This window comes from Salvelinus fontinalis, chromosome 28, assembly GCF_029448725.1.
Source record: "Salvelinus fontinalis isolate EN_2023a chromosome 28, ASM2944872v1, whole genome shotgun sequence".
NCBI classification, from domain to species: Eukaryota; Metazoa; Chordata; class Actinopteri; order Salmoniformes; family Salmonidae; genus Salvelinus; species Salvelinus fontinalis.
This window is the reverse complement of record NC_074692.1, coordinates 24,767,264-24,792,254: the sequence shown is the minus strand read 5'-3', so window position 1 is coordinate 24,792,254 and position 24,991 is coordinate 24,767,264. Positions and strand designations below refer to the sequence as shown.

General features: G+C 41.6%; 1 protein-coding gene and 1 pseudogene across 4 annotated transcripts; both read right to left on the bottom strand.

Annotated features, from left to right (window-relative positions):
• Positions 1–7,086: 7,086 nt before the first annotated feature.
• LOC129825763 (DNA polymerase beta-like) lies at positions 7,087–14,700 on the bottom strand (annotated as a pseudogene).
• A 5,420-nt stretch (positions 14,701–20,120) lies between these two features.
• Positions 20,121–24,387, bottom strand: enkd1 (enkurin domain containing 1). Of its 4 annotated transcripts, none has more exons than XM_055887268.1 (8): positions 24,092–24,387; positions 23,244–23,344; positions 22,929–23,153; positions 22,515–22,687; positions 22,109–22,294; positions 21,630–21,769; positions 21,314–21,450; positions 20,121–21,110 (listed from the first exon to the last, which is right to left on the bottom strand). In XM_055887268.1, the coding sequence occupies exons 2-8, from the start codon at positions 23,326–23,328 to the stop codon at positions 20,950–20,952; spliced, it is 1,107 nt and encodes a 368-aa protein (XP_055743243.1). In that variant the 5' UTR covers positions 23,329–23,344; positions 24,092–24,387; the 3' UTR covers positions 20,121–20,949. The 4 variants fall into 4 exon arrangements, with proteins under 4 accessions (XP_055743243.1, XP_055743244.1, XP_055743241.1 ...); XM_055887269.1 differs by lacking the exon at positions 24,092–24,387 and adding an exon at positions 23,825–23,961; XM_055887266.1 differs by lacking the exon at positions 24,092–24,387 and adding an exon at positions 23,804–23,960.
• Positions 24,388–24,991: the final 604 nt, after the last annotated feature.

The window sequence follows — 24,991 nt, the reverse complement described above, 5'->3', positions numbered from 1 at the left end:
AAAGGACTGTATGCCTCGATCATCGCATTTGTGATGAGTAGATTGGATAGTGATCCTTTTTAGGCTATTAACAAGCGCGTAGTGGCATAGGTTTAGAGACGTTTCCTTTGTACTGGAAGATGTGGCCTTTGATAAACATGTCATGCAATTCTACACTGACTGGAGAAAGTAGCACTTTTTTTATACGATGGTAGCCTAGGTTTACTCTACTGACAACAGACCAATAAAAACGACATCGTCTTGAACGCAACCATGTAATCCAGGCCTATGAAGAAGGGGTACTGGCTAAAAGGGATCCAGCTTTGGTCAAATTGTCCCAAAATAGTTGTTTTGCATTTTAGCTAACCCTTTTCCCAACCTGCAGCCTAAATTATCCTAATCTGCTATGAAATGTCAAATATTAATTTAACAAAAGCTGGATCCCTTCTAGCAATGGACATGAAGAGGAGCCTGGAGGTCACTATTGCACACAAAAACAAAAAAAACTCCAGTGATTGTCATAGTCATAAAATAACCCAATGATAATTACAGCATTGGACAAAGGCCTCAATGTGATAAGACAACCTGCTGTGTTGAGTGGTTGTTCCAGCCGAACAATGTCATCTTTATGACACTAAAACACCTGAATTAATTAAACACAACAAGAACCCTGATGGTCTAGATGACATGAAGTGATATTCTAACATCAGGTGTTTTTTTCATTTATGTACTACTGTAGGTTCACCAGCTGACCTATAAAGACACCCACATCAACTGCATTCCCACTGAAGATGACAATGCTGCAGCAGCATCAGTTTCTACTTAAACTACTTTGTCCTTTTCCAAATATGAAAGGAGACATCGCTCAATTATACAATATTGTTGTAATATGCCGTGGTTAATCTAAATGATTCTGTTGTGTGGTGTGAGTAGAGCACCTTCACCTTGTCTTTACAATTTAAACACATTTAGCATAGACAAATTGTGATAGTGTTTTATTTAACTAACTAAGCAAGCCAGTTAAGAACAAATTCTAATTTTACAATGACGGCCTACCCCGGGACCTAAAATATCTTAGGCATTATCACAATTGCAGCCCCAGAGAAACACACCGGATTCAACTTGTCAACTAATCATCAGGCATGTTTGTCCGGGGCTACAACAAAAGTGTGCCGTTGGGGGTACTGAAGGACTGGAGTTAAGAACCACTGCTGTAATCCTATGGCTGCATTGGCGTTGCATGCCATTATCAGCTGCAAAATGGGTTCACATGGCTGATATCCTGTGAAAACAATTGTGACAAATAAAACTAAAGTGGAGATCTTACGAGTGAAGAAAAACAAGTGTTGTTCATGTTCAACAAGTTCATTTGAGAATACAGACAAATTAGAGACAGATTCCCTTCCCATCTTTATTCTAGGATTGTGATCTATCATCAACACTAGTCATCTTGAATAATAGTTAAGTGTTTAAACTGGTTTTAATTGTTAAAAAAGAAAGGGAATCAACATTTTCATATTTCAAAGTGTACAACTAAGCTAACTTATGTAAAAGGTTAGACATATTAGTAACAAGTAGGCTATTACTAAAACAATTTCATGTGAAAAAAAAAAGTCAATACCAGTGGCAGCCAACCTCCCTCTGATCTAGTGGGTGAGTAGACTTCTGTTTCAGCCCAACAATAGCACACTTTATTAACTAATTAGGTTTGATACATTGAATCAGGTGTGTGTGGTGGAACAGAAGTGTGTATACCCAGCAGGGTTGACCTGCTCCAGTTGCAATGTATAAACTTTTTACGACTTTTAAACAATTGTTGGTACACAATCCTTGGCATACAAGGATGTACCCTTACTCTTATAACATTCATTGGGATCTCTTCATCTGCAGACAGGATTTGACGACTCTCTGTATCTGAGAACAGAAAGCTAAAACAGGCTGCATTATACTCAAGTTAGACAGCCCTGAATATTATGTTGCTATATGTCCTCAGTTTCTCGCTTGGTACTGTAACTGGAGAATAGTTTCATTATGTCCTCCCACAAAAGGTACCGGTCCTATCCAGAGTAGCCTCCTCTCCCTTCTCTGACAGCTGGAAGTGCTAGCTAATCCTTTCACCCTCTTCCATGGCTGTTAGCTATCTTGATGCGTTTGTAGCTAACTAGTTAATATGAAGTTAGCAAACGGGTGATATTTAAACTCCCGTAGATAACTATACAGTATATAAAGTTAGTTAACATTACGTTAGCAGCTCATTTGAGTTATCCTCAACACACGTTTTTGTAGAAAGCTAGCGAATAATACATCGCTTTAGATCACTTTCAGAATATATCTACTTACTTGAATAGGTTCTCCCACTGCCTCCGTTTTCTGTGTCTATAGAAAAACGAAATAATGGGCAATCTTCCCGAAATTTCAGGTGGCAGGACCGTGTTTGGAAAACCCTAGAATAGAGCCCCATAGTGGACAAAAATAGCTTTATAACTAACCCAACATAAACCAGAGCCTGTCTTTCCAATGTTACCAAGTCAAATCATAGTTAGTAGAGCCAAGCACATTCCAGTGAAATCCTATTGACGTGTTCCAGCATTTATTTGGATATTTCCGTAATGAACGACTACTTTGTGAAGTACGCGTGTGCAATATCTCAATTCGCCCTTGCGCTCCTAAACAACGCACTTTTTTGAAACTTTGGCAAAGGGTAAAGTCTACTAAACGCAGTCCACTCTTTTATAGTTTCGCACAAATTATAGTTTCGAAAACAGAAAACTGTGTGGAAATGAAATGTTTCATCAATGAGAAAATGTGCAGAATGCCGGACAAAATCCATCTCGCTCCATTTATTCCCTCTGCTGGCCACCGGGCTTCCTCTCATGACCATATTTGGTCGTGAGTGGAACCCAACCGGATGCTTCACATTTATACATCCGGTGAAATATCTGTCTCGTTGTTCTATCTGTGGTGGACGTGTCATAAAATCCATAAAACCTACGGAACCCAAACCGGCTGCGCGCGTGCGCCATCGTGCATAAATGTATTTTGTCCCCCTACACCAAACGCGATCACGGCCTCCAGGTTAAAATATCAAAACAAACTCTGAACCAATGACATTAAAATTGGGGACAGGTCGAAAAGCATTAAACATGTATTGCAATTTAGCTAGTTAGCTTGCACTTGCTAGCTAATTTGTCCTATTTAGCTAGCTTGCTGTTGCTACCTAATTTGTCCTGGGATATAAACATTGAGTTGTTATTTTACCTGAAATGCACAAGGTCCTCTACTCCGACAATTAATCCATCCGCATCTAAACTATCATAGTGTAATGACCCTGGGTTTATAAGCGTGGAAATCGACTGCCACAGGAGCATGCTTTTGCGGCACAGTCGATAGCGCGCCGGACCTCGGGCTAGAAGGTGGAGGGTTCGAGACCTGCTCCCTGCTGTTTCATTACATTGGTGTCAGAAGTGATCGGACTTTGCATCCACGACAGTGCGTGTGCTTGGCCGGTGAGCGCGTTCCTGTAAGACGTAGAGTCGCAAGCTAGCGCGAGGACGCGCTCTTTGAAAGGAGGGAGTAGAGTAAAGACCCTGGGTTTATAAGCCCGGAAATCAACTCTTCCGCTTTTGCGGCACAGTCGATAGCGCGCCGGACTTCGGGCTAGAAGGTCAAGGGTTTGAGACCTGCCCCCTGCTGTTTCATTACATTGGTGTCAGAAGTGATTGGACCTTGCATCCACGACAGTGCGTGTGCTTGGCCGGTGAGCGCGTTCCTGTAAGACGTAGAGTCGCAAGCTAGCGCGAGGACGCACTCTTTGAAAGGAGGGAGTAGAGTAACGACCCTGGGTTTATAAGCGAGGAAATTGACTCTGCCGCACGAGCATGCTTTTGCGGCACAGTCGATAGCGCGCCGGACTTCGGGCTAGAAGGTCGAGGGTTCGAGACCTGCTCCCTGCTGTTTCATTACAATAGTATTACCACGACCACCGGCAACACAGTTCATCTTTCAATCACCCACGTGGGTATAACCAATGAGGAGATGACACGTGGGTACCTGCTTCTATAAACCAATGAGATGGGAGAGGTAGGACTTTCATCGTGATCAGCGTCAGAAATAGAAAGGAGTTCTATTTTAGCCCTTGGCATCGCAGACGCTCGTTGGCGCGCAATAATTGAATAACTTGGATTTCTAAAATAATTTTGTGTCGCTTTTGCATTTCAGGTAAAATAACAACTCAATATTTATATCCCAGGACAAATTAGCTAGCAACAGCAAGCTAGCTAAATAGGACAAATTAGCTAGCAAGTGGAAGCTAACTAGCTAAATTGCCATACATGTTTAATGCTTTTTGACCTGTCCCCATTTAATGTCATTGGTTCAGAGTTTGTTTTGATATTTTAACCTGCGTGTCGTGATCGCGTTTGGTGTAGGGGGACAAAATACATTTATGCACGATGGCGCACGCGCACAGCCGGTTTGAGTTCCGTGTAACGGTCAAACACGGAAATGGTTACAATCGTTTTTTCACCATTAAATGTTTCCCATTGGGAATTTTAGAACCACTTAAAACAATATCTGTTTCATGTAGGCTTGCCCTGGTGTGGTGTTTTGATAACCATTTACATCTCTCCCGGCAAGGTGACTTTTATCAATATATTCGGCTCTATTTACACTCAGATTGTAAAATGCTAATTAGCATCAAAGTAGATATCATGCAAGACTACAAATCCCTACAAGTTCCTGCACGTATCTCTAGCTGACACCTAGCTAGCTACCTTGATCCAAAACGAAAGATATATGTTGAATATTTTCATTTACTGTTCCATATTTTATTTAACTAATATTTGTTGCCTTATATATCCATTTGGTCCTGACTTGTACAGAATGCTATTCTTGTGGCAGTCAGATATTTACAATGCACTATGAATACTAGACTAGTTTTTTGCAAAGAAGCTAGTTTCCTACACTATATATACAAAAGTATGTGGACATCCCTTCAAATTTGTGGATTCAGCTATTTCAGCCACACCCATTGCTGACAGGTGTATACAATCGACCACACAGCCATGCAGTCTCCATAGACAAACATTGGCAGTAGAATGGCCTTACTGAAGAGCTCAGTGACTTTCAACATGGCACCGTCATTGTATGCCACCTTTCCAACAAGTCAGTTCGTCAAATTTCGGCCCTGCTAGAGGTGACCCGGTCAACTGTAAGTGCAGTTATTGTGAGGTGGAAATGTCTAGGAGCAACAACGACTCAGCCGCAAAATGGTAGGCCACACAAACTCAAATAACGGGGCCGCTGAAGCGCTTAAAAATTGTCTGTCCTCGGTTGCAACACTAACTACCGAGTTCCAAACTGCCTCTGGAAGCAACGTCAGCATAATAACCGTTCGCCAGGAGCTTCCTGAAAACCCAAATCTGGGTTTGGCAGATGCCAGGAGAATGCTACCTGCCCCCAATGCATAGTGCCATCTGTACAGTTTGGTGGAGGAGGAATAATGGTCAGGGGCTGTTTTTCATGGTTTGGGCTAGGCCCCTTAGATCCAGTGAAGGGAAATCTTAACGCTACAGCATACAATTATATTCTAGACGATTCTATGCTTCCAACTTTGTGGCAACAGTTTGGGGAAGGCCCTTTCCTGTTTCAGCATGACAATGCCCCCTTGCCAAAGCGAGGTCCATACAGAAATGGTTTGTCAGTGTGGAAGAACTTGACTGACCTGCACAGAGCCCTGACCTCAACCCCAGCGAACACCTTTGGGATGAATTGGATCTACGACTGCGAGCCAGGCCTAATCGTCCAACATCAGTGCTCGACATCACTAATGCTCTTGTGGCTGAATGGAAGTCCCCATAGAAATGTTCCAACATCTAGTGGAAAGCCTTCCCAGAAGAGTGGGGTCTGTTATGGCACCAACTCCATATTAATGCCCATGATTTTGGAATGAGATGTTCAACAAGCATATACCCACATACTTTTGGCCATGTAGTATAGAAAACACCTAACTTGAAGTAAAATTATTTATTCATCAATGCCACAAACATGGTACATCGAAGAGCACCATATGAACTACTATCCGGGAGCGCACAGATTTTTCTGCTTTTCCATTTGAGGAATTAGACCAGAACAAATCATTTAAAAAGGCATATTGTGCTTTTTGATGGGTGAGTTACAAATGGAGAAACAGGTTTGATATAAAATACTAGGTCAACTCCAGCAGAATGAGAAACACTTAATAAAAGTCGATTTAGAAATGCCTCACATGGAAATCTTAACTTCATCTCAAAAGCATGATAAATGTCTTCCACAGATCATAAATATGAAACTGGACAGTGAGTGAGGGAAACAGCAATGTACACAGATGCTGCAGGAGTGACTAGTCAGGCATACCAAAAAGATCTGGTAGTAGTCCTATGCTTTAGCCAGTGTGTTTCTTTAGTCAAGGCAAGGCATTGTTGCCTAGCTAGCCAAACAAGACAGCGACAAGCAGACACACGGTGTTGCTGTTTGATACACATGATAAGTTATTACTTTAGCACCATCAATACAAATATATTTGCATGTTTATGCTGAGTGACAGCACTGTAAACAAATTATTCTGGTCTTTTTTATTTTTTTTATTTTACCTTTATTTAACTAGGCAAGTCAGTTAAGAACAAATTCTTATTTTCAATGACGGCCTAGGAACAGTGGGTTAACTGCCTGTTCAGGGGCAGAACGACAGATTTGTACCTTGTCAGCTTGTCTTACTCTTGGCATTGTCAGAGACTGTAGAAATCACTGGCAATCAAAAACCAGATCATGCATATAATGAGGTAAAGTGTGTTTGAAGCTCTAAATGTGTTGACAATCTAAAGCATGTTTCCTTCTCAATGAATCATTGCATTTACCAGTGATTTCAAAAACACTGAGTTCACTTCAATATATATTTCCTGGTATAAAAAGTCTGTGGGATTGTGGGAGAAACCTAAAAGGTTTTGTCCTATTTTTCCCTCCTGGGAAAACAAACACCAAATTATATAGAAACCCTAAAACACACACACAATTTTCAGCCTTTGAAGGTAAATCATGTGGGGATAAAAAGTGTATTTTTAGCCCCTCCTTTCACTCGCTGTGCTCTTTGGGCTCTCTGTATTTCCACTGGATGTAGTAAAAGATGTCCTTCTCACTGTCCACCACCAGAGGCTCTCCGGCCATACCGACAACCACAGAGAAACAGACATGAACTGCTGGCTAACCCACCAGTTAATGACAGAGATTTTTATTTTATTTCCCCTTTATTTAACCAGGTAGGCCAGTTGAGAACAAGTTCTCATTTACAACTGCGACCTGGCCAAGATAAAGTAAAGCAGTGCGACGCAAACTACAACACAGAGTTACACATGGAATAAACAAACATACAGCCAATAACACAATAGAAAACATCTATATATAGTGTGTGCAAATGAGGTAAGATTAGGGAGGTAAGGCAATAAATAGGGCGTAGTGGAGAAGTAATTACATTTGAGCAATTAAACATTGGAGTGATAGATGTGCAGAATATGAATGTGCAGGTAGAGATGCTGGTGTGCAAAGGAGCAAAAAATAACAATATGGGGATGAGGTAGTTGGATGGGCTATTTACAGATGGGCTATGTACAGGTGCAATGATCTGTGAGCTGCTCTGACAGCTGATGCTTAAAGTTAGTAAGGGAGATATAAGTCTCCAACTTCAGTGATTTTGGCAATTCGTTCCAGTCATTGGCAGCAGAGAACTGGAAGGAAAAGTAGGAATTTGCTTTGGGGGTGACCAGTGAAATGTACCTGCTGGAGCGTGTGCTACAGGTGGGTGTTGCTATGGTTACCAGTGCGCTGAGATAAGGCGGGGCTATACCTAGCAAAGACTTATAGATGATCTGGAGCCAGTGGGTTTGGCAACGAATATGAAGCGAGGACCAGCCAATGAGAGCATACAGATTGCAGTGGTGGGTAGTATATGGGGCTTTGGTGATAAAACGGATGGCACTGTGATAGACTGCATCCAATTTGCTGAGTAGAGTGTTGGAGGCTATTTTGTAAATGACATCGCCGAAGTCAAGGATCGGTAGGATAGTCAGTTTTACGAGGGTATGTTTAGCAGCATGAGTGAAGGATGCTTTGTTGCAAAATAAGAAGCTGATTCTAGATTTAATTTTGGATTGGAAATGCTTAATGTGAGTCTGGAAGGAGAGTTTACAGTCTAACTAGACACCTAGGTATTGGTAGTTGTCCACATATTCTAAGTCCGAACCGTCCAGAGTAGTGATGCTGGACGGGCGGGCAGGTGCGGGCAGTGATTGGTTGAAGAGCATGCATTTAGTTTTACTTGCATTTAAGAGCAGTTGGAGGCCACGGAAGGAGAGTTGTATGGCATTGAAGCTCGTCTGGAGGTTAGTTAACACAGTGTCCAAAGAAGGGCCAGAAGTATACAGAATGGTGTCGTCTGTGTAGAGGTGGATCAAAGAATCACCCGCAGCAAGAGCGACATAATTGATATATACAGAGAAAAGAGTCGGTCCGAGAATTAAACCCTGTGGCACCACAATAGAGACTGCCAGAGGTCCGGACAACAAGCCCTCCGATTTGACACACTGAACTCTGTCTGAGAAGTAGTTGGTGAACCAGGCGAGGCAGTCATTTGAAAAACCAAGGCTATTGAGTCTGCCGATAAGAATGTGGTGATTGACACAGCCGAAAGCCTTGGCCAGGTGGATGAATACGGCTGCACAGTATTGTCTTTTATTGATGGCGGTTATGATACCGTTTAGGACCTTGAGCGTGGCTGAGGTGCACCCATGACCAGCTCGGAAACCAAATTGCATAGCGGAGAAGGTAAGGTGGGATTCGAAATGGTCGGTGATCTGTTTGTTAACTTGGATTTCGAAGACTTTAGAAAGGCAGGGTAGGATAGATATAGGTCTGTAGTAGTTTGGGTCTAGAGTGTCTCCCCCTTTGAAGAGGGGGATGAACGCGGAAGCTTTCCAATCTTTGGGGATCTCAGACGATACGAAAGAAAGGTTGAACAGGCTAGTAATAGGGTTTGCAACAATTGCGGCGGATAATTTTAGAGAGGGTCCAGATTGTCTAGCCCAGCTGATTTGTAGGGGTCCAGATTTAGCAACTCTTTCAGAACATCAGCTATCTGGATTTGGGTGAAGGAAAAATGGTGGAGGCTTGGGCAAGTTGCTGTGGAGGGTGCAGAGCTGTTGACCGGTGTAGGGGTAGCCAGGTGGAAAGCATGGCCAGCCGTAGAAAAATGCTTACTGAAATTCTCAATTAATGTGGATTTATCGGTGGTGACAGTGTTTCCTAGCCTCAGTGCAGTGGGCAGCTGGGAGGGGGTGTTCTTATTCTCCATGGACTACAGTGTCCCAGAACGTATTGGAGTTTGTGCTACAGTATGCAAATTTCTGTTTGAAAAAGCTAGCCTTTGCTTTCCTAACTGCCTGTTTACTAACTGCCTCTTTACTGAAATTCATAAATGTATCTAAGATACAGGTGTCTAATCCAAAATCCACCTCTAGACACTTGGATCTGAAGGATTCGTTGCATGTGAGCAATATGAGTTTCCTCAGCTTACACCCATCCGGACCTTTCAGAACCAAACATAATATGTCTAACAGCAGAGGCAAGGGGTTGATTTTGGACTGCTGATATTTGTGTGACTCACCAGTGACCCCCACTGGCCGGATGGTGTACTCGTTGAGGGTGAAGCCTTTCTCCAGAGCGGGAGTTCTCATGTTCAAATTGAAGATGTCACTGACAGTGAAATACAGCACACCACAGTAATACTGGTCCTTAGGAATTAACCTGCAGTAAGATAAGGGAAATGGCGTTTCTGTTAGAGCAAGGTTATAGCGACACCATCATTAAGTTTGACGATACAATGTTGGTAGGCCTGACCACCGACGACGATGAGAAAGACTATAGGGAGGATGTCAGAGACCTGGCACTGTGGTGCCAGAACAACAATCTCTCCCTCAATGTCAGCAAGACAATGTAGCTGATCATGGACAACAGGAAAAGGCGGCCCGAGCATACCCCCATTCACATCGACAGGGCTGTAGTGTAGGGTCGAGAGCTTCAAGTTCCTTCCTGTCTACATCACTAAGGATCTATCTTGGTCCACACACACCAACACAGTTGTGAAGAGGGCACGACAACGCCTCTTCTCCCTCAGGAGGCTGAAAAGATGTGGCATGGGCCTACAGATCCTCAAAAAGTTCTACAGCTGCACCATTGAGAGCATCTTGACTGGTTGCATCATTGCTTGGTACTGCTTGACATCCGACCGCAAGGCGACACAGAGGGTAGTGCATACAACCCAGTACATCATTGGGGCCGAACTCCCTGCCATCTAGGACCTCTTTATCAGGCGGTGTCAAGAGGATGGCCCTAAAAAAAAAAATTGCCTCCGGCCACCCAAGTCATAGACTGTTCTCTCTGCTACCGCATGGCAAGTGGTACCGATGCAAGCCTGGAACGAGTCCTTAGTCTGGAACCAACAGGACACTGAACAGCTTCTACCCCTAAGCCTGCTAAATAGTTAGTTAAATAGTTTGGGTGGCTATTTGGTTAACTATCTGCATTGACCCTTTTTTACACCATTTTTTTGTCTCATCACATACGCTGCTGCTGTTTATTATCTGTCACTTTATTCCTAGTTCTATGTACATACAGAACCAGTCAAGAGTTTGGACACACCTACTAATTCAAGGCTTATTCTTTATTTTTACTATTTTCTACATTGTATAATAGTAGTGAAGACATCAAAACTATGAAATAACACATATGGAATTATGTAGTAACCCAAAAACTGTGAAACAAATCAAAATATATTTTATATTAGAGATTCTTCAAAGTAGCCACCCTTTGCCTTGATGACAGCTTTGCACACTCTTGGCATTCTCTCAACCAGCTTCACCTGGAATGCTTTTCCAACAGTCTTGAAGGAGTTCCCACATATGCTGAGCCCTTATTGGCTGCTTTTCCTTCACTCGGCGTTCCAACTCATCCCAAAACATCTCAATTGGGGTGAGGTCGGGTGATTGTGGAGGCCAGGTCATTTGATGCAGCACTCCATCACTCTCCTTCTTGGTCAAATAGCCCTTACACAGCCTGGAGGTGTGTTGGGTCATTGTCCTGTTGAAAAACAAATTATATTCCCACTAAGCGCAAACCAGATGGGATGACGTATTATTGCAGAATGCTGTTGTAGCCATGCTGGTAAAGTGTGGCTTGAATTCTAAATAAATCACTGACAGTGTCACCAGCAAAGCACCCCCACACCAACACACCTGCTCCTCCATGCTTCACGGTGGGAACCACACATGCGGAGATCATCTGTTCACCTACTCTGTGTCTCACAAAGACACAGCAGTTGGAACCAAAAATCTAAAATTTGGCCTCATCAGACCAAAGGACAGATTTCCACCGGTCTAATGTCCATTGCACGTGTTTCTTGGCCCAAGCAAGTCTCTTCTTATTGTTGGTGTCCTTTAGTAGTGGTTTCTATGCAGCAATTCAAGAATGAAGGCCTGATTCACACAGTCTCCTCTGAACAGTTGATGTTGAGATGTGTCTGTTACTTGAACTCTGTGAAGCATTTATTTGGGCTGCAATCTGAGGTGCAGTTAACTCTAATGAACTTATCCTCTGCAGCAGAGGTAACTCTGGCTCTTCCTTTCCTGTGGCGGTCCTCATGACAGTCAGTTTCATTATAGCGCTTGATAGTTTGAGACTGCACTTGAATTTTCCTGATTGACTGACCATCATGTCTTAAAAAGTAATGATGGACAGCCGTTTCTCTTTGCTTATTTGAGCTGTTCTTCCCATAATATGGACTATCTTCTGTATATTCTAGATTTTTTTAGCACTTTTTTGGTTACTACATGATTCCAAATGTGTTATTTCATAGTTTTGATGTCTTCACTATTATTCTACAATGTAGAAAATAGTACAAATAAAGAAACTCTTGAATGAGTACGTCTGTCCAAACTTTTGACTGGTACTGTATCTACCTCAATTACCTCGTACCCCTCCACATTGACTTAGTACTGGTACTCTGTGTATATAGCCAAGTTATCATTACTCATTTTGTCTTTATTACTACAGCTTTTACTTTTCTATTATTTCTCTATTTTCATTCGATCTGCATTGTTGGGAAGGGCCTGTAAGTAAGCATTTCACTGTTAGTCTACACCTATTGTTTACGAAGCATGTGACAAATAGATATAATGGGAGATAGAATGACTTGTTGAAAGTGCTCTGTCTGACCTTCCTCAGGTAACGGAGTCATCAGAACAACATGTGATGAGGTGCGTTTGTAACTAGCTACACACCTGATATCAATGCGCCTGTGAAGATATTCCTCCCCGTCTTCATAATTTTGCTGCAGCTGGCAGACTCCCTAGAGACAGCAACTATCAAATCAATGATCAGGTCGTCGACCAGGTAAAATAAAGGTTGAATAGATAAACATTCTGACTAATGTGACTAGAGAGAGTAACTATCACATAAATAAGCAGTGAGTCATGTGCTTGAACGGTTGCTTCCAATTTAGTTAAGTGAATGCAGTTCAGACCCTTGCTGCACAAACTACATTACAAATCAAAACATCTTAGTTAATTTCACTGTTAAAGAAACAGATAAAGCAAAATTCCCTGTAGCTAGCTAGCCACACGCAGCCCTCACCATGAATTTGGTGTCGCCTTTGGACAGTGTCTGTAATGAACCCAATGGACTCAAAATGTTCAACCACGACATGGAGAAGTTTGGGCTTGAAGAAGAACAACAAAGAAAGGATGGGATGAGCATATGAAGGTCATAAGAGGTCGTCTTCTGTTGAATGAAATGCCCTTGGGCTGTCATGAATGCATGTACTAAACCAAAGCATGAAGACATACATGGCAAATAAGAAGAATGTATTTGGACTGGTGAACTGTAAAGCACTTAAATGGAGATTGCACTTACCCAATGTCCACTTATTTTAGTGTATATTAATCATTACAGTACCAAAGCAGCAGTAGGCATTGTGGAGTTTGGTGGTCACCTGTTTCTCCTCCATAAAGGTGTAGTTTGGGTGAGTCAGCAAGATCTCAATATCCCCACTGGATTCAGCACCTGCAGAAGAGAATGCAGGAACAGATAAATAATTAGGAAATTACCCAAAACATAAAATGATCTAGTTTTTATAAAAACAACATTTTCCTTCCCACTGCAATCACTTCCTTGATCATACATGAAACATGCACATCTAAACAGTACACAGAGTTATTAATACTAAAAACCACCAAGTACACCACTACATGTCAGGACTCACTTCTCCTGTAGCTTCCACAGATAGTCCCGATGTACTCAGCATCCAGCAACTCCAGCGCCCTGCAGAATGAATTTTTGGACAAACACACAAAAAGTCTAAGACAGTAGTAACAGTAAATACACTCCGTTCTAACCACTTTTAAAAAATGTAATAAAAAGTATTCACAACAGCAAATATCACCCACCAACATCTTAACTCGTGGAATCCTCTTCTCAAACTCCTCAAAGTACCTACAGCAGACACAGAGCAGCGTCACACACACGCCACCAAGCATGCACAGGAAACTTCAATTGGAATGTATGAGACACCAACCATTGATGGTCATACAACATTAGCAAAACACTTACATTGGGGCAGGCAGAGTGATCAACTGACAGGAAATTCACACTTACTTGAGTCCAATCTGCTGATGATGATTGAGCTTGTGTTCAATTTTCTTCAGATCTAAAAGCGTAACAGTGTTAGTATACAGTGAGCTCAAAGTATTGGGACAGTGACAAATTCTTTGTTTTGTCTGTGCACTCCAGCACTTTGGATTTTAAATGATACAATGACTGAGGTTAAAGTGCAGACTGTCAGCTTGAATTTGAGATGAATCGATATGGAATAGAATATCTTACTAAACACTTCTACATTAATGTGGATGCTGCCATGATTACTGATAATCCTGAATGAATCGTGAATAATGATGACTGAGAAAGTTAGAGGCATAAATATCATTCCCCCCCAAAATGATAACATAACCTCCCATTAATGTAATGGTGAAAGGTTAGCATGTCTTGGGAATAGGATAGTTTGTAAGCCAATATGGATGAAAATACCCTAATATTAAAGCTGACAGTCTGCACATTAACCTCATAGTCATTGTATCATCTCAAATCCAAAGTGCTGTAAAAAGTAGCTCTAAAAGTTCAGCAAACCTTCCAGGGTCTTCACTCCCTCATCAAAAAACTTTCTGGCCTAAGCTGGACTGGAGAAGGAGGGAGAGTTAACTGGTTAGGTGTGTTCGATAAAGGCTGGAACAAAATCCTGTGGAACAGTAGTTTTCCGCGAGAAGAGTTTGCCACCCCAGGGCTAGAAAAAAGGGGTCAGTGATTGGGTTTAACAAACAAAGCAGAAGACATACTGTTATGATTTTTATGAATAATGACTAAATTATGTATACTATAACTAACGGAATTCTACCCTGTCACTGTATGATTGTATGAAATTTATTAGAATCATAAATCTAAATCTGATGTGTGTAGTTTTAGTCAGAACTGGAACAAGGACTTTTTGTTCCTTTTTAGTATGTAAGCAGGGTGCAAGTGTGAGACAATGTATGAGAAAAGAGGAGCTATCGACAGACGAGCTGTACTAGTGTGTTCCTTACAGGACATTCTGTCCCCACCCAGGGAGGGGAAAGACCCTGGGCTTGTAGTAGATTGTATAACAGGTGGCAGGCAATGTATGAGAAGGAGAAGACTTGTGAACTATATTGTCATTGTTTCTGAGAGGAGGAGGGACATTTATGACGAAATGTGAGGTATATAGACCAATGTACAGGAAATGATAAGCAGAGCTCTCGTAATTAAACCTGCTGACTAAGTAGACTGGCCTCTGTCTGTTTCATTTGAATAAGAACCTTACAAATTCTTAGTAACAGACAGAGTATTTTAATTGAAGTTCAGTTAATGAACATGAGAACAGAATTCTCATAACAATTGGTCCTTCGAGCCGGATCTCAATATCTGCCTCTGTCGTCCCAAGGAACTGCTGAAAACCGTGCACGGGCGGATCCAGGATCCGTAAGACAAAGACTTGACCTCTGAATTGAGGGTTTATTTCAGGCCAGTGGTGAACTGGTACACGACAGAGGTGGTGGCGAGATCCAACCTACATTGCTTTGCCAAGTCTACAAGACAGTTCAGTAAATCTTTATTTACGAATTTGGGGGGAATGATTTAAGATATCTTTGATTTGATGTTCTAAAATGATTAGAATTTATCAATAATAGGAGCTTGGGTATTCCAAACAGATTCACCAGGAGGTTTTTTAACCAATATCGATAACAGGGCAGGTCCGAAATGCCCTGAGGTAAGGTGCACTACCATAAATAAAATTAGCTTAATAGATCCAGGTGCCTTGGTGGCCAGAGGGGTTATTAAGGCTTAATAGATCCGGCGGCCTTGGTGGCCAGAGGGGTTATTAAGGGGGGATATTAAATAGGTGCTGTGAGATAGGACGGTGTTCTTGTACAAATAGGATAACTCATATGGCTAATTAAACACAGGGTAGATTAGCCATAGATCCAATTCAACAAACATACCTAAATAAAGTCCTAAGAGGATATAAACTAGGCCTGGTGAGAGAGGGAGGTAATTATATGCAAACAAGATAACTTAACCTATACAGTACTGAAATAAAGTCCAAAAAGGAGGAGAGGGAAGCCTAATATAGCGGAGTGGATACGAGATATTAACTTTGAGACCTAATGTCCGATTGACAGTCAACTCTATAGATAAAGTTTCCAGAAAGGAGAAACACACATCAAACATTACATACACATAGATTTTCCGAAATGGCACGAAGGTATCTGCACGCACTACCAATGGAAACTATCTAATGTTGAGACCTAAACGTTAAATTGGCCAATATACATTAGCCGATCTAACATACTAAGATCTAACAGTAAGACCTAAAAGTAACACTGGTTGAAGTAATTGATCTAAAGTATATTAGTAGGAAGGGAGGCAAGAACTACCGGAGGCGCGCAAAATAGGTTCGACCATTCCACAAAAAGAGACACACACATAGATTGTGCAGGACAAAACTATAGTAATTGGATAACGGTAAAAAAGCACACACATAGAGACACGAAAAGCTAGATTTGCTTATAAAACAGATACATAAGGAATGTGGAAAGGATGAGAATAAGCAGAGGGAACAAGGTTTAAACACAGCTAGAGTCTGGCTTTCAGAAGCCAGAGAGAGAGAGAGGAAGGCAGGGGAAAATAAAAAATGGACAGGATCAACCGATAGAAAATGTTTAAATTGAAATGAGACAGGACATTTCGCCCGGGAGTGTAATGCTCCCTGTAAACATTGTGAACGAGTAGGGCACAACCACCGAAATTGTAATTCAACTAAGGGGAAGGTCAGGCACGACAATCGGGAGAGAAAGCGAAAGGCAGAGACAAGGAGAGCGAGAGTAACAAGGAGACAAGGAGAATCCTCGCTGGGGAAAAGCTTGGACCTTTAAATTAGGGCTATTTTCTGGGAATTGTCTCGGCACCGGAGTTTGCGGCTACAGACAATTATAATAATAGAGGTGTCTGCAGGGAGGCTCTGTCATTCCAATAGGGATGGTGGTTCAGCGGTAAACTTTTTGCCTGCCACGCGGGAGACTCGGGTTCGTATCTCAGCCTTGGCACCGATAGACTAAAATTCATTCAAATTGTAATTCAAATACTGATATGTTTGCCGGGAGAGATACGGTTAGTCAGTGTTTGTTTAGGATATAAACTGAACGTTTTAATAGCTTGTTTAAGTTAAATTGAAAGACCCATCTATTCTAAATAATAGCGGGGCGATTTCGATGGAATACGTTGTCTTGCTTAAATGGTCCGCTGGAATAACGTATTGGGAAAGGAGTCGTATTTAAAATGCTGAATCATAGAAGAGACAGTTACCTAAATCTAATGAATTCTAAATAATAACGGAGAGATAATTACGATAGTTGTGCCCATCGAATATTTTTATTCTTATGGATTGACTGACATACGTTATAAATTTAGCGAAGTACATGGTACTTTTAAATTTTGGAGTAGAGGAAGTTGGAAAGTTTGGTTTTACTCTTACGATAGTATTAAAGCAGAACTCAGTTTGAGTAGGGGGTATATTTTTGCCTAGGGGCAGGAATAAGAGAGTTGGTTGCAGTGTTGCCTACTAATTTTCAGGGTAAGTTGCTGGAGGCAGGTTGATTTATTGCTAAATGACGTTGTGATATCATTGCGTGAAAACGTGAAACTGCGTCACTATGTAGAATACACATTAGCGTTACTCAAATTGATTTGACAGTTGTTCAGGTACAGACTCCCACTGTGTTCCGGGTTGGAGGCGCGCTGTGTTAAGAAGCAGTGCGGCTTGGTTGGGTTGTGTTTCGGAGTACGCATGGCTTTCGACCTTCGTCTCTCCCGAGCCCGTACGGGAGTTGTAGCGATGAGACAAGATAGTAATTACTAACAATTGGATACCACGAAAAGGGGAGTAATTAAAAAAATAGCATAGCCTAGCCTAAAGCCACAGGGATATCATATAATAAAATGTTCATGAAATCACAAGTCCAAGACACCAAATGAAAGATACACATCTTGTGAATCCAGCCATCATTTCTGATTTTTTAAATGTTTTACAGGGTAGACACAATATGTAAATCTATTAGCTAACCACCACAGCAAAAGACACAACTTTTTTTTCTCCACCATTTTTTTCCTGCATAGGTAGCTATCACAAATTCGACCAAATAAAGATATAAATAGTCACTAACCAAGAAACAACTTCATCAGATGACAGTCTGATAACATATTTATTGTATAGCATATGTTTTGTTCGAGAAATGTGCATATTTCAGGTATAAATCATAGTTTTACATTGCAGCCACCATCACAACTCTCACCAAAGCAACTAGAATAACTACAGAGAGCAACGTGAATTACCTAAATACTCATCATAAAACATTTTTGAAAAATACACAGCGTACAGCAAATGAAAGAAAAAGATCTTGTGAATCCAGCCAATATTTCAGATTCTTTAAGTGTTTTACAGCGAAAACACAATTTAGCATTATATTAGCTTACTACAATAGCCAACCACACAGCAGCATTGATTCATGCACGTTAGCGATAGCGAATAAGCCAGCAAAAGATATTACATTTTTCACTAACCTTCTCAAAACTTCATCAGATGACAGTCATATAACATCATATTATACAATACATATATTGTTTGTTCGAAAATGTGCATATTTAGCGGCACAAATCGTGGTTATACAATGAGAATAGTAGCCAAGCTGCAAAGAAAATGTCGGGAGAAATCTTGGGAGAGGCACCTAATCTAATCAATAACTAATCATTAACTTGACTAAAAAATACAGGTTGGACAGCAAATGAAAGATACATTAGTTCTTAATGCAACCGCTGTGTTAGATTTTTTAAATTAACGTTACTACGACATACAGCGTGCGTTAAAGCAAGACCGCACCGAAATTAATGGCGGAATAGTAGTTTTACATTTTTCAACAGAACAACGAATTAACATCATAAATAGTTCTTACTTTTTGATGAGCTTCCATCAGAATCTTGGTCAAGTTGTCCTTTGTCCAGAATAATCGTTGCTCCGGCTGTAGAATGTAGTCTTCAGTTTAGGAATTAGCAGCAAACATTAGCTATGTGGCCCAGACATGTCCAACTCTTCAATACGCAGCACAAAGAAAATTCGGAAAATCGCAATATACTGATATAAAATGATATAACTCGGTTTAAAATAACTACATTATTACGTTTTTAACACCTATATCGAATAAAATCAGAGCCGGATATATCTAAGGCCTATAACGAGAGCTTTCCAGAATGCCATCCAGGTCTGTCTCGCGTCATGGCGAACGTTGAAAAGAGTGCACCCCACATCCCAAGACCCTTTATATGGCCTCAGATCTGCCTAGCAACTCCATTCCAATTCTCACTGCTTGCTGACATCTAGGGGAAGGCGTATGCAGTGCATGTTGACCAATAGAATACATGCAAATTAATAAACTGACCCTAGAACAGAGTGCCCGATTTCAGATTTCTCACTTCCTGACCGGAAGTTTGCTCCAACTTGAGTTCTGTTTTACTCACAGATATAATTCAAACGGTTTTAGAAACTAGAGTGTTTTCTATCCAATAGTAATAATAATATGCATATTCTACGAGCAAGAATTGAGTATGAGGCAGTTTAATTTGGGAAAGAATTTTTACAAAGTGAAAACAGCGCCCCCATATTGACAAGAAGAAGAAGAAAAAGACATTCCTCTCATAGTTGGGCAATTCTGGGAGTGTAAGAAACAAATATAGAATCATACTCACTCAGACTTCGCATATTGAAGAAACTAACAGAATATTGGTTGGTTTCACAGGCTATTAGCCATGATCACCACAGAGGCTGACGTTTTACCTGACGTTAACAGGCTGTGCAAAGGGTTTCAATTACGTTTGACACAGCTATTAGCTAACTAAACGTTACGAGGACTGCAACTAGTTTTAAATAATGAAATACGTTTATATTCGTGTTTTACATACTAGCTAGTAATATGTCAATCTGCTTAACCTATTGCTTGCAAATTAAGGTAGCTAGAAAAGAAGGTACTATGATGACTGTGATGACTAGCTAACCTATGTGCTAGCCAGGTGTCGTTAGCTAGTAGCTAGCACGCCCCTTGATTTACCTGTAAGAAAGTCTGTTATTCCCTCGTTTGGGGTTTCCTGTGGCGCTTTACTTTTACTCATCTCTATTCCAGCTTTTTTCAAAAGTATGCTGTATTATTATTTTACTTTCTTGCAAGTAATGTAGCTAGCTAAAACTGCCTCTGCAGCCTGCTAGCTTTTAATATTAACAGGGGAGGGTAGACGAGCAATGAACTCTACTACGAGGGAGCAGGGCGTGCGTGACAGAACACAGAAATAGCAAGAGATAAATAACAATTTTTGGTTGAAAGTAGACCAGTGAGCGGGTAGTATTATGCGAATATGGTACACACATAAAAAAGGACTGAAAATAGAGGTCGGACACAATTGTTTGAGTGCTATATAGAGGAGTCTGGTCCTCGTCCATAAAACACCCTCAAAGTTTAATGAAATACAAAACTAGAATTCAAGTACTACACACCTAATTACTTCATTACAGTCACAGTCAATGACAAATGCCAAACAATAAACCCACTTTGGATGTAACTGAGAAACATCACATGTGTGCCAGTTCCAAGTTGATATGATTCTGAGTCAGCTAAAATGGGCATTACACGCACCAACTACAGTGAAGGTATGTACATTCTCTGCCAACAGAAGTGCTTGGTTTACAGTAGGGCTGCCTAATTGCCCTCCTAAGAAAAGTATCTGACTGACGTTCTCCCTGCCGGTCTGTATCGTCGATGCTCCTTCTGCTCAAGCTACTGCTACTGACTGCCTTTCCCAAATGCCTCTACATCTGAAGCTGTGAAAGACCATCAACCATGAACTGCCAGATCCCTACATTTGTTTTCAAGGGAATTTGAGATTCTTGTTTGTAATGTATTATTATTACAATACATTCAGTAGTAGGCCATTGGTAGTCAAGCACTAGTAAATGCAACCTGCTTAGTGTCACAGGAGAAATAAATCACTTCATTTTACAATTTCCCCTCTTTGTAAATTACACTAATAATAGCTCTAGAGTCTAGGCTATTTCCCAGCAGCCTCAGACTGCAGGATCACATTCAGTAGGCACATAAAGGAGAGAACAAAAAATAAAAAGAGCCTTCATGGAACAAGTTCAAATAGTGTCTCCCAGGCTTCAGAATGTTTTCTCCCATGATCTTGCCTAGTGAATAAGATCCAGGCAGGCCTCCTCTTGTGTTAAGAGTCAGTCTTGATGTAGACTTTGTCCCTGGAGAAGATCTTGATGGCCTCCTCCACCTCAGAGAGCCTGCGGTCCAGCTGAGCACGACGGGAACGGACACCCAGAGAGTCGGCTCTGACTGGAAGAGACAGCAGCTCACTCACCAGAGACCGATGGGCTAGAAGAAGAGAGACAGAGAGAGAGACGAAAGAGAAAGAATAAATAAGAGCATCCATCTTGGTCTGAACGTTCAACACAAATACACAGCATCTTTTCAATAGTAAATACCATCTATTTGAGCTGATGTATACATACTAAGCAACTTGAAAAATAATAGGTATAAGACAAATCATGTAAAAGTGCTTGTGGTAAAATACCTACTCTCTTTGAGTGACTCCAGGGTCTCCTGTCTCTCCCTCTCTGGCATCAGGGTGTGACCAGCTGGGATGGATGGATCAGGAATACTCCTCCTCTTTTCCTCCTCCTCCCGTCGCCACTGCTCCTTCCGCTCCTCAAGGCTGATAGATAGAGAGAATGATTTATAGTGTCAGAAAAAGTATGGTTTGTTAACGAGGCAGAATTATTGGATCTGGAGTGAAGATTTGCTACTTCCAGTGACTTCCACTTTTGAATGCAAGATAGACTTTTTGTTCAGTGCAGTTACAGAGGGTAATGTATATTGGTTCAGTGTACTTACTACTGAGGCACCTGTCCCTTGATGGCGCTGGGCAGGGGCTGACTGTTCCTCAGGTTGGTCAATGACTGGGAGCGACGGAGGACTGTCTTCCCTGCAGCCTGTGCATTGTGGCTCACAAAGTCCACCATCCTGCCCTGCACCTGCAACAGAATATACTAATTAATTAAGTTTGCATTTGGGCTCAGAGCATAGCACATCATAAAATAATCATACCACATTTATTTTTGATATTGGTAATAGGTGAAAACAGACAGAAGAGATATTCTGCTCAGCCACATTTGGAGGTAAATGGAAGTTGAATAAAAAGATGTCTCAACCTTCAGCTGTGGAGGTTCCAACCATAGAGGGCAAGGTTTGGAGGTAGATGTGCAAATACACAGCTAAAATACACACTGATTGGAGGAATAAATGTTTACATTTCAGTTGGAGTACATCCATTAATTCAGTCAGCCTGGGCTATTTTAATGTGCCTATCTCACCTGTAAACTCTGTTTCTCTGTATGGTTTTGGGAGGCTGAGCGAGGTGAGGGGGGCGGCGACGGGAAACAGCTTGGTCTTGGGGAGGGTGAGAGAGCCCGCTTTAGTCTCGGGGGGCCAGCAGAGCCACAGATAGAATGTGCTTTTAAAAAGTTCTGACACTCTGGCTTCATAGGAGGGCTGGTCTCCTGCAGAAGGAAGAGAGAGAGAGAGAGGAAGCCATGTAGAATCGATCCCACATTATTACAAAAATACCACACTAATGGTGGTGCCCTGGTTTGTTATAGGAAGAGGGCACAGCATCCCTGGACATCCTTATAATTTGAACTAACTGGCACAGGTCTATGCTTGGTGTGGAAGCCCCCAGTGCACTAAACAAAAGGCTGCCTATCTCCCAGTCCCCCTCACCTGTAGCTGGGCCATGACCCTGGAGGGGATGTCCTGGTATTTAGGGGAGCTCCACAGGGCTTTGACCGGGACGGGACGGGAGTGTTCCCTCTGTGCCTCCTGCTCTCTGCAGCGTCTCTGGATCTCCCTCAGCCGACGCACGTTCTCCTTTCCGTAGTCACGCACCAGCTGCTCTGTGGGACAAACAGAGAATACCGGGAATGAGAGAAAGGTAACAGTCCCATATTGTTTCTGTTGAAACTTTTAAAAGTATTTTCCTGTATAGTAAATGACAGTCACCACCCTTGCATGCTATGTACTACAATGACAAACAGTCCATCCACTACAACCACACATGTGGCTTTGAATTTGGCAAGTTAAGTGGAAGATGATGTTGGCCTGTGGTTACCACGAAACAGTAGGTGTTGGACTTACTGTGCTTAGAGGGGTTGGGACTGAGGGAGACCCCCTCCAGTCTTAGCAGGGCCCCCACCACCCCTCTCTGGCCCCTCTCCAGAATGTGTGTGGCATTAGGGCCGATGCGGGGGTGCTGAGGGGCACGGGCGCTGTAGCAGCCTGGGTACAACACAGGGTCCGGGGTCAGGGGACCAGAGAGAAGGGCTGGGGTCCCACGAGCGTTCCCCTCCAGACGACCCCTGGCTGGGATAAGGAAGTACGGAAGACACCGTGTGACATGCTGTACCAACAATTATTGGGATTTTAAAATGCTGTACATTTTAGCTATCTTACCAGATGCAGGACGTTTGTAGTATTCGGGGGAAAGGGAAGGATCTGGGGGTATGGGCCCAGATATCATGGATGGACCCTCGCACATCACTGAACACCTGTGGCTGTTGCGAGACAGAGACGAAAGATATTCACAATTGAGCTATCTAGTTAGCTACTCGAATAGGTTTTTCACTGAATTCACATTTCAGAAAGTAACGTTATCATTTAAGCAAAAAATGTAATGCCAGTTAGAAAATACTGTTACACGCTGATCATGACCTACTGTTGCAAGTTTAGAGAAAAAGCAGTCGTTAGCGAACGTTAGCTAGCTAACAAAAGATATCGATGCATTCATTGACGACTGATGATAACTAAACGGCACTGTTCCTACAACTACAGCTAACATTCACTAGCCTAAATAAACACAATGGTTAGAATCTGTTTTAGAGCTTTTCTGCCAAATATTACCTTTATAAAATACTCCAGACTTCAAACCAACTCTAGCTAGACCTAATATCCCAGTCAACACGCAGCAGTCAGTAATGACGCAGAGACAACAGTGTTAAAGACAAATCCCTCACCATGGCAACAATGTAGCCTACCGCAGATACGTGAGAGGCAACTACAACATCTCCAATAGAAATCTCGAACACAGTTGTTGGCGACGTTGGCTAACTAAACTCATGCGCACAAATACTTAACTGTCGTCTTGCATCGAACTGCGCGTGTGCATGCCGTGAAATCAAAGGCACTCCTTCAATATAAAGTTGTTTTTGAGGAATAATTTAAACGGTTGTTTGTCACTTTCACAACGTCGGAGTAATAACATGTTCAGATACTTAAGACATTGGCTCGAATCTATGTTGTACCTTTAGATTTCGAGAAAATTAACAACTAAGGAAGAATCTTTCACTTGTCTCATTGACGTCTCAAATCCCAAACCCCGGCCTGGTCTGTTCGGCATCTTTCTCAATCATTTCCCGGAAGTCTTGCGATGTTGCGCCTCTGAGTTTAGAACCTCTGTGATAATACTGAGGACAACGACGATCTACCACAGAGCACCTGGATGTCCTCGACATAGAGATGCTATTAAATTAACAAAGGGGCCATGTCATAATCCCCCAAATTCCATAATGAATACATTTTGGTCAAGGAGAAATCCAAAACCAGTCTAATTGGAATGAATGGCAGTAGAGACAAAGGTGATGCATTTCCTGCGTTTACTTGTGCAGGAAAATAAAAGTAAGACGTGATATATAAGAAATTGTGTAATTGAATAATATTAAACATAAAATATTGCTATATAATTATAAATACAGTTTATACGGGTTTTATAAAACAATTATGTATAAATAGCCTCTAAAATATCTGTAAACAGACCATACATGTCTCAGATGTTTTCTTGGAACGCTGTGAGTGATATTATGATACAATATCAGTACTTGTTGCACTTACAATTTATCTAAGTCCTATTGTGACCCTTCAATTATCCTAATGAAATGCCTAAAGAGGTTCTTATATTAAGGTCTGCTCGTTCCTCAACTCAGCAGACAACAAAGTCGTTTGAATGTTCTTTGGTGAATAGGAGTTAGAAAATTGACATCCCAACATACATTTATATTTTTCACATACATTTCACTCAACAATGAATAACCCTGAGCAGTACCGGAACTGTTGAAATAATATAAATAAATGGGTAAAAAATAATGTTTGCACACGTTAAGAGTTATCTCGCGTGGGCCACCTAATATTAAGGAGGAATAGAGTTA